The sequence below is a fragment of the Pongo pygmaeus genome, chromosome 3, assembly GCF_028885625.2.
Source record: "Pongo pygmaeus isolate AG05252 chromosome 3, NHGRI_mPonPyg2-v2.0_pri, whole genome shotgun sequence".
Lineage (NCBI taxonomy): Eukaryota > Metazoa > Chordata > Mammalia > Primates > Hominidae > Pongo > Pongo pygmaeus.
This window is the reverse complement of record NC_072376.2, coordinates 8026046-8035979: the sequence shown is the minus strand read 5'-3', so window position 1 is coordinate 8035979 and position 9934 is coordinate 8026046. Positions and strand designations below refer to the sequence as shown.

The 9934-nt window shown below is 55.5% G+C and overlaps 1 protein-coding gene across 1 annotated transcript; it reads left to right on the top strand.

The window, feature by feature from the left end:
• Window positions 1-4315: 4315 nt before the first annotated feature.
• MSX1 (msh homeobox 1) lies at window positions 4316-8532 on the top strand. The gene is made up of 2 exons (XM_054484783.1): window positions 4316-5019; window positions 7335-8532. The coding sequence occupies exons 1-2, from the start codon at window positions 4551-4553 to the stop codon at window positions 7775-7777; spliced, it is 912 nt and encodes a 303-aa protein (XP_054340758.1). The 5' UTR covers window positions 4316-4550; the 3' UTR covers window positions 7778-8532.
• Window positions 8533-9934: the final 1402 nt, after the last annotated feature.

Genomic DNA, 9934 nt, shown 5'->3' with positions numbered 1-9934 from the left:
GAGGCCAAAACAGTGGAGATGGCTGGGTCGGGAGGCCCCCTTCGCAGATTGGGAGACCCGGTGACAGTGCTTTCTGTCTGCCCGTCAACCCCCACCCCCTCCCCGGGACAAAATACCTCCTCTCTCTCCCCCTCCGTCGCCCTCCTGGCGATTGGTGAATTCCCACCAAAATAAATCGTTCCGGGTAATCGGTTTTCATAGCACATTCATTCTATTAAAGAGGACTGTTTGGGGCTCGCTAATTGCCGGGGGATCCCACTGAGCTGCACATTTTAAAAAATGCACGCAGGATTCCTGGGCCGAGGTCACAAAATGCAGTGGAAAGAGGGGGAGGTGGCATAAACAAAAACCCGACGGAGGCGACAACAAATGCCGAAGTGAGAAGTCAGCCTCCAGGCTCTTCCAACCGGTGCAGCAATACCCAGATAGGGATAACCGCCTTTAGGATGGGGTACTTCTAAAAATTAATCTTTACACGGGAGTGGTGTATACCTAGCAACACCACCATCCCTGCCTCCATTCCCCCAACCCCCGCAAAATTCTAGGAAAACAAACAAACAAACAAAAAAAAACACCTAAACCCACCACCAGTTTAGTTGCCCAGAAAGTAGGCGAAGGATAATCCGTCTTCAAGATTCGAAATGCAGAGGCGCTCTACTTGGGGGCGGGGAGTGCTTTAGGATGCCTGAAAATGAGGGGAGATGGAGCGAGGGGGGAGGGGAGAGAAGTGTAGAGGATGGAAGCGGAGCGCCAGTCCCCGAGCTTTATCTGCTGCGGGCCAGCCCTGCCCTTGCCAGGCATGAATTACTGCCCGGCTTTCTTGGCTGCAGCGGCAGCGCAGAGAAATGCCGGAGAAACAAACGCCTCGAGGTTAGAGCTGGCTGCGAGATAACAGGCTCAGCCCCCGGGCCTGCCTGCTCGCTGAAACCCTGGGCCGGGAAATCGGTAAAGGCCTAGACAAAAAATAACTCAGAGAAGGCTCCCTCTCACTGCCCCTGTAACTCGTGCCTTTCCTCCCGCGGGAACAAACAACGCCCTGGGAAACAGGCAGACATTTTATTTCTTTTATCTGACTCCTTTCTCTTGAGACTGCCGGCACCTTTCTCTCGCAATCCAGGCGCAGAGCAATGGGAGAGCCCCGCGCTCTTCTGACACGGAATCGAGTCTGAACCCCCTTCTCTGCAGATGCACTCTTCTCGCCTGGCAACGTTTACACGCGGTTAACCCGCCGCGCGGGGCGACAGCAGACACGAACCCAGGCCGAACCTATAAAGAAGACACCGTGGCGTTCAGACCCGGCTCGGGAAGCCGAGGGGCTGGCTGCGGGGCTGGGGCTGCGGGGCCAGGCGATTTGCTCCCTGGAGGCAGGGGCGCGACTTCAAGGGCCCGTGCGCCGGCTGCAGCCTTTGATCCGGCCGCCGCTGGCGCCTTAAAACAACATCCTAGTCTGCCTATTAGGCGCGCTGAGGAATCGTGACACATTGTTTATCCCCGCAATTAGCGATGCGGCCCTTTTCAGGCCGCCCGCCCCCCGGCCCCCCTCCGCCCCCCCGCGCGGCGGAGTCCAGGCCTTGCTGCGCTCCTCAACTGCGACCGCCGCAAGTTCCACACTAGCCCCCGCTGCATCCTGTGGCTTCACTCTCTGAGTTCAAGCCCCCGCTCAGCCCTAAAGCAGGGGTTCTTAATTGGAGGACTCCAAGTGGGTCCAGAGACCCTGAAGTTGTCTGCACCGTTGCTTGTAATGTGTTTTTGTAGATGTGCATTTTTCTAAGGAAGAAGTTCTTGGCTGTATCAGACTCTTAAAGAGACCTGGGAGCAAAACATTTGGAGAAGGAGGGCGAGGGCGGAACTAAGCAAAGACTCGAAAAGGCACACTGCTCGCTTTTTAAATGGCCCCAAAAGCAGATAGTCCTCTGTTTCCTCTCCCCCTTTAACCTGGCCGCAAAGGGAGATTCTGGCTGGGCGCGGAGGGGTTTGTTCTGGCGAGAGTTTGATTAGAAAGGGAGCAATAGAAGTTCGCTGTCCTGGAATCGGTTGAACCTGGGAGGCGGAGGTTGGAGTGAACTGAGATCGCGCCATTGCACTCCAGCCTGGGCGACAAGAGCAAAACTCCGTCTCAAAGAAGAGGAGGAGGAGGAGGAGGAGGAGGAAGGAGGAGGAGGAGGAGGGGGAGGAAGGAGGAGGAGGAGGGGGAGGAAGAAGAAGAAGGAGGAGGAGGAGGAGGGGGAGGAAGAAGAAGAAGAAGAAGAAGGAGGAGGAGGAGAAGGAGGAGGAGGGGGAGGAAGAAGAAGGAGGAGGAGGAGGAGGAGGAAGAGGAGGAGGAGGGGAGGAAGAAAGGAGGAGGATGAGGAGGAGGAGAAAAAGAGGAAGAAAAGAGGAAGAGGAAGAAGAAGAAGAAGAAGGAGAAGGAGAAGGAGAAGAAGAAGAGGAAGAAGAAGAGGAAGAAGAAGAAGTTGTTGTTCGCCGTCCTGGCTGGGCTACTAGCAAGGTATTTGCCCTACAGCCTTGCTCAGCCTCAGCGAGCTGAGCTTCAAAATTGGGTAGTAAGGTCTTCTATCTTTGTACCCTCTCGGGCAAACCTCCGGAGGCCCCGGTGCACCTCGCGTCCAGCCCGCCCAACTCGAGCTAGAAGCCCCAACCACTGCCCAGTGCCTGAGTTGCAGTCTTGGGTCCGTTAGAAACCTGGAGATGCGCGTGAAATTCAGATGCAGGTATTCCCGAACCTCCCCAGGCCTCAGCATATCTCGGCAGCCTGTGGACAGATGGGAAGCTACCAATCGCTCCGGCGTCCGCAGCCCGACCCCTGCTGCCAGACCCCGGACGTCTTCCGGGTAATAAAGTTCCCTCTCTAATTCATTTTCCCTAATCTGGACGCCCCTAATCTACAGCTTTTATTGCGCCCAGTTAAAAGTCGAGGGAATTCGCTGTCCCTCCGCGCTCGGATAATTACCCCTAAATGGCCACGGCAGCCCCTTGTGTTTCCTGGAGATTAGAACCCCGCAGTCATCAATGGCAGGGCCGAGTGAGCCGCCAATCACCTCCGCTCACTCCCTGAGAGCCGCTGGCCTGGGCCGCGGGAGGAAAGGCCATAAAGCGACAGGCGCAGAAAATGGCCAAGACCCGACCCCGCTTCAAGCAGATCTTGCATCTCTCCTGACCCCAACTCATTTTGTCTGTTATTATTATTATTATTATTAACAGCAAACATTAAATCACATTTTCTCCGAAATTGGCAAAATAAAAGTTCTCAAGTCCCACACTAGAGTCCACCTCCAGGAACTTTCCTCCTTTCCCAGCCCTCTCCCCCAAATGTGCCTCCCCGCTCCAGGATCAGCGACCCAGAGATAGGGACATGTCATTGTTTCCGAGGACGCGTTGTTTGAGGTCACGTTAAGGCCAGATCGGTGTTTCGTTGACGATTCTGTTGGTTTTATTTCAGTAAGTTCTATATCAAAAGGATCTGGCAGCTCCTTTCCCCAACCGGGCGCTATAGGTGTTGTGACCCTTGGGACAGAAGTTCAGAGCGAGGGTCGGGGGGAAATACACATCGTGTATGAAAACCGACTGCAGATTCTAGATAATCTTACGTATTCTCACATCCTTGGCGCCACAGAAACCTAGCTTCTTCCCGCAAGGTTTACTCCAGCTCTGAGTTAGAGACAAAGGCCCACTTTTACCTCGAGGTAAAGTTTAGAAGATTTTAGAACAGGAAGAAAATGAAGGTTTGGTTTTGTTTCGTTTTTTGAAAAGAAGTTAATAGTATGTCTTTCTCCTAGGATAAATAGCCATGAGTATTTTAAAAAAATATATAAAAGGAATGTGTAAGAAATAACCTCAACTCAAATTACAGTGGTAGAAGAGTGGGGGTCAGATAGTGGAGACAGGCACAGGGAAACCCAGCCACAGACTGAAGAGAAAGGTAAAAGAAGCAGTAGAGGAGAGAAACAAGGACGGGGGAAAAAAGAGGAGTGGAAAAGAGGGCTGAGGAGGAGAGGGGAGGAGAGGAGGGCAGAAGAGAAGGGGCGAGAAAAAGGGAAAATCCCCCGGGAACACAGAAAGATAGAAACCCAGGGGGACTCCCGCAGAGAGGGCCTCTTGGGCTTCAGCGCAGAGGAAAGTTTCTCGGGCACCCCCTCTTCTCCCCTGCCCTCCGCCGCCTGGGCCCTGCCCTGCGCGCCCCCAGGCCCAGAGCGCCTCCCGGCGAGTCCCCAGGAGCGCGGCCCAATGGATCGCTCCGGGCCCGCCCCCTCGCGCGCTGATTGGCCGCCGCCGCGCTGGCCTCGCCTTATTAGCAAGTTCTCTGGGGAGCCGCGGCAGGGCCCGGAGCCGGCGAGTGCTCCCGGGAACTCTGCCTGCGCGGCGGCGGCGACCGGGGGCCAGGCCCAGCACGCCGGAGCTGGCCTGCTGGGGAGGGGCGGGAGGCGCGCGCGGGAGGGTCCGCCCGGCCAAGGCCCCGGGCGCTCCCAGAGGCCGGCCGCGCTCCCAGACCGCCCGGAGCCCATGCCCGGCGGCTGGCCAGTGCTGCGGCAGGAGGGGGGGCCCGGCTCTGCATGGCCCCGGCTGCTGACATGACTTCTTTGCCACTCGGTGTCAAAGTGGAGGACTCCGCCTTCGGCAAGCCGGCGGGGGGAGGCGCGGGCCAGGCCCCCAGCGCCGCCGCGGCCACGGCAGCCGCCATGGGCGCGGACGAGGAGGGGGCCAAGCCCAAAGTGTCCCCTTCGCTCCTGCCCTTCAGCGTGGAGGCGCTCATGGCCGACCACAGGAAGCCGGGGGCCAAGGAGAGCGCCCTGGCGCCCTCCGAGGGCGTGCAGGCGGCGGGTGGCTCGGCGCAGCCACTGGGCGTCCCGCCGGGGTCGCTGGGCGCCCCGGACGCGCCCTCTTCGCCGCGGCCGCTCGGCCATTTCTCGGTGGGGGGACTCCTCAAGCTGCCAGAAGATGCGCTCGTCAAAGCCGAGAGCCCCGAGAAGCCCGAGAGGACCCCGTGGATGCAGAGCCCCCGCTTCTCCCCGCCGCCGGCCAGTGAGTAGCCAGAATCCAGGCGCCGAGGGAGGGGGCCGGGCGGGGTGTGGGACCCGAGGGCTCCTGCTGGCCTCCGGCGCCTGCGTACCGGCAGCCGGTGCTAGGGAGCCGTGGGCTGCAAGGCCGGGTCTTGCGCCTCCCTCCACTCCCACCCAGGAAGAAGGTTCCAGACCTCCTCGCCTTGGCCCGGAGACGCTGCGGGTGGGAGTTAACGGATAGGACACCGATGTCTGGGCACCCTGTCCTCCTGCCCCACCAAAAGACCCCGGGGGTCCATGATCCCTCATCTGATCCCAAACTCTGTTTCATCGGCTTCACCCCAGTGGACGAATGTGTGTGGTGCGGACATCTTCCGTGCACCCGGAGTTTCACTTTCTCGCAGTAGGAGCTGGTGTCCCCCAGCCCCTCTTCCTTTTCAAGTACCTCTTTGCCTAGAGGTTCCGAAGCTCCTACAGAACTCTACCTCCCCAAGCCCTTTGAGTTTGAGTCAGATAGTTGGTGCTTTGGGCGGATGGATGATTCAGGGGTGGGGACATTCAGGTTCCAGTGGAGGGGGCGGGGCACCAAGTCAATTAGGGGAAGGCGCCCCCTCTAATCCTGTCGGAAGCTCCCAAACGTCTAGGACTGAGCCATTAAAGTGGACTCCAGGTGCCCAAGGCGGTTCGCTCCAAGGCCTCACAGCCCCCTGGCTGCTCTACTCAGAGAACACGCTCGGAGATATTTCAGGAGCACGGGAAATTCCCAAGTTTTCCTCGTTTCCTCCGATTATTTTGCTCGGCATAATAGCAGCCAGATTTCAATGGCCTGATGCTGAGGAATGATTTTTATCTGGGGATTAAACGTCTTTGAAAGGCCAGTCCCTCCCTAAGCCTAATGGCCGGAGAAGGTGGCCCCGCTCTGGGTTGTCGCCGCTGAAGGGAGTGACGTTTCTCTCGGCGCCCGCCCCTCGGGCGTCCCGGCGGAAAGCTAGTTGGGGGCCAAGCGCTTCCCGGACTCCCGGTGGCCTCCAGCGGGGAAGAAGCGGGGTGTTAACACGAGATTTCGTTTGACTCACATCCTGGTGGTCTGAAAGTCCAAAGGATCGTTGTGTTTTCTTTCTTTCTTTTTTTTTTTTTTCTGTTTGTTTGTGGTTGTTGTTTTTTAGAGAAGTGTGAAAAAATGCATACTTAGGCAAAACCCGCGTGGTGAAACATCTTCGATTTGAATTCACATTCTGCCAGGAAAGCTGCTGCATAGGCAAAGTGTCCTTTCCAACGCTTAGGGCCTTGGGCCCCAAGATCCCAAAGTCAAAGCGATCCCGGCTGTGTTGGGAATAATTTGTTCCACATTTTATCCGGGGGCAGTCCCCAGCGGACCCCATCCCCGACCTGCACTTGTCCTGCCCTCTGATGCTTCGTCACTGACCACCCTTGAGGTTTATTTTGAAGCCAAAAGAAAAAGACAGCTGGGCATGTTGGTGTCTGCTGACTATGCCACAGGTTGAGGGGAGAGGCAATCTCAACACTCCCCCCCAACAACACCAACACACACACACAAATGTTTGAATGGGGCCAGAGGGCCCTGGCGCCAGGGGTGAACGCTATCCAACAGAGGACTGAGACAATCTAAAGAAAAAGCCCATTAGAATAAAGCAGCCCCTCGTTCTCCGCTCCAGATGACACTTTCTATTTCTAAGAGAGCTGGCCACAGTGCACCCTCCATGATGGTCTGCGCTGCTCCACCTCTGGTCTGCGGGAACTACTCCTAGAATCCCGTAGGAGCGAAGTGTTCCGGGGAAAGTGTAGAATTTGATTTGGATTCTAGGCCACAAAACGCCCTAGCCCCACACTGAAGCACTCCGTGGGCACTGATAAATGTTTGGCCGACGCGTAAAACTAAATGTGCCCTTGGGCTGGGCGCAGGGCCTCTTTCTGCATGTTTCGTCAACTGTATTAACATCCACCTTTCCTCTGGGTGGCCCTGGGAGGAGGCCCGCCATGAAGGCCTTCCTAAGCCGCCGGGCAGCACAAAGGTGATTCCACATCTTCCCAGCTGTTTAGGCCTAAGATGTGGACATCGAGCCTTCAACATGGGTATTTTTCTACTGGAATCTTACTTTATTCATTTGCAAAAAGTAGACAGGAACTTCTCCCCTGCGGGGTAGCAATGGGAACTGGAGAAAATGTATTTCGAGTGCCTTGCGCAATGCCCGGCACCGAGGCACTTGGCGGCACTCAGTATCTGGTATTGTTTGGCTATTATTACTACTTCTTGGTCTGATTATGCTCCAACGCTTCTCTCTTAACCCCGTGCTTTTTTTTTCTTTCGGCCCTCAGGGCGGCTGAGCCCCCCAGCCTGCACCCTCCGCAAACACAAGACGAACCGTAAGCCGCGGACGCCCTTTACCACCGCGCAGCTGCTGGCGCTGGAGCGCAAGTTCCGCCAGAAGCAGTACCTGTCCATCGCCGAGCGCGCGGAGTTCTCCAGCTCGCTCAGCCTCACTGAGACGCAGGTGAAGATATGGTTCCAGAATCGCCGCGCCAAGGCAAAGAGACTACAAGAGGCAGAGCTGGAGAAGCTGAAGATGGCCGCCAAGCCCATGCTGCCACCGGCTGCCTTCGGCCTCTCCTTCCCTCTCGGCGGCCCCGCAGCTGTAGCGGCCGCGGCGGGTGCCTCGCTCTACGGTGCCTCTGGCCCCTTCCAGCGCGCCGCGCTGCCTGTGGCGCCCGTGGGACTCTACACGGCCCATGTGGGCTACAGCATGTACCACCTGACATAGAGGGTCCCACGGTCGCCCACCTGTGGGCCAGCGGATTCTTCCAGCCCTGGTGCTGTACCCGCGACGTGCTCCCCTGCTCAGCACCGCCAGCCGCCTTCCCTTTAACCCCCACACTGCTGCAGTTTCACCTCTTTGCTCCCTGAGTTCACTCTCCGAAGTCTGATCCCTGCCAAAAAGTGGCTGGAAGAGTCCCTTAGTACTCTTCTAGCATTTAGATCTACACTCTCGAGTTAAAGATGGGGAAACTGAGGGCAGAGAGGTTAACAGATTTATCTAAGGTCCCCAGCAGAATTGGCAGTTGAACAGAACTAGAGGCCATGTCTCCTGCATAGCTTTTCCCTGTCCTGACACCAGGCAAGAAAAGCGCAGAGAAATCGGTGTCTGACGATTTTGGAAATGAGAACAATCTCAAAAAAAAAAAAAAAAGAGAGAGACGAGCAAGCCAGGGAGATGAATCCTAGCTTCTTCCATTGGAAAATTTAAGAGAAGTTCAACAACAAAACATTTGCTCTGGGGGGCAGGGAAAACACAGATGCGTTGCAAAGGTAGGTTGAAGGGACCTCTCTCTTACCAGTACCAGAAACACAATTGTAAAATTTTTAAAAAAACTCTATTTAACAGTACATTTGTGTGGCTCTCAAACATCCCTTTGGAAGGGATTGTGTGTACTATGTAATATACTGTATATTTGAAATTTTATTATCATTTATATTATAGCTATATTTGTTAAATAAATTAATTTTAAGCTACAAAAATCTCTTTACTGATTGAGTCTTTTAATTTTGCTTCTTGCCTTCTCTTTATGTGTACAGTTGCTTTTCAGTTTGATGGTAGTTTTACGACAGCAACTTTGAAAGGTGATAACAGGGTATGCAGGGATAGAGGGGGGTGTCTTTTTGAACACACAGGACAGATCTGCATTAGGAAAGTCAAGTGGAGAGTTGAAGCAATTACCTGGGATAATTAGGCTCAATTTTCCAATTCACTTTAAGCTGAAATCGACACTTACTCGGGCAAACTATAACCAATTCTGGCTTGCTTTCTCTCCTTTTAACCTGTCTACGAAAACAAAGCAAATCGCCCAAATGGTTTGATGACTGTGGACAGCTAATCCAGACAATTCCCACCTCCGCAAATCTGTTTTTCCCACGGGAGGCCAGGTGGGGGATGGAAGCGATTGCGCTGCCTCTCTAAATTACCCCCAGTGTAGACGCGGTTTGTGGAACTAATTTTGAGCTGCCAGAATATAAGAACCTTCTCACCCCCTGTTCTGGCCGCTAAAAACACAACACAACCTAACAAAGTTTACAGAAAACCCAGGGCCACCTTCCACTCTCGCCTGGAAAGTCCCCTGCAGGAGCCCTGTTTCCAAACCCTCACAAACTCGGTTTGTCTTAAGATCAGTCTTCCAGGAGAATGTATTTGCACACGCGCCAAGTTTAGCTTTCCGGGGAATTCTGCAAGGACGCTGAATGCAGAAAATTACCCCCTGGTTTAAAAAGCCTATTAAGCTCCAGGCACCGCTCTGTTATCTTTCGTGTTCGGGCGGCGGCAGACCTGCGCATCCCTCTCCTCCTTCAGCCTCTGTCCCGCGGTGGCCCGCTCCTCCAAACTCCACGCAAGATAGCGCCGGACAGTCTGCAGTAAGCCGTTAAGAGGGAGGTCAGTAGACTAAAGATGGTTCGAAACCTGGGTACCTGGCGTTGGACTTGGGCAGGGGTGAACAGCTCCACAGACAGAGACGTTAAAAACAGAGTCTCAAGCGCAGCGCACGGTTTCTAGCCCCAGGACCCTGAGGTCGGTCTAGGAATTCCCAGCGAGCCCAGGGTTGCGGGAACGCGCCCTGGGCGGGTTCTGCACGGGCGCCGGGCACATTCCGGGGCATCCTGGGCTTCGGATCCTCCAGCCTCTGCAGCTCGGGCAAAGGTTCTGTCTTCCCTGGCTGGAGCTGCAGTATGAGCTTGTTACAACCCCGCTCCTTAAGAAGAAAAGCTTGCTGTGGAGGGCAGTTTCGCTCTTGGGGAGCCCCGGAGCTGTTGCCCTCGGCCTGGGAACTTCTAGAAAAGCACCAGAGCCCGGGTCTGGGCCTTTTCGCCCCCCAAAGGGGAGCTAAGTATAACAAGGTCTCAGACTCCCACACCACGCAGCTCTCTAAAG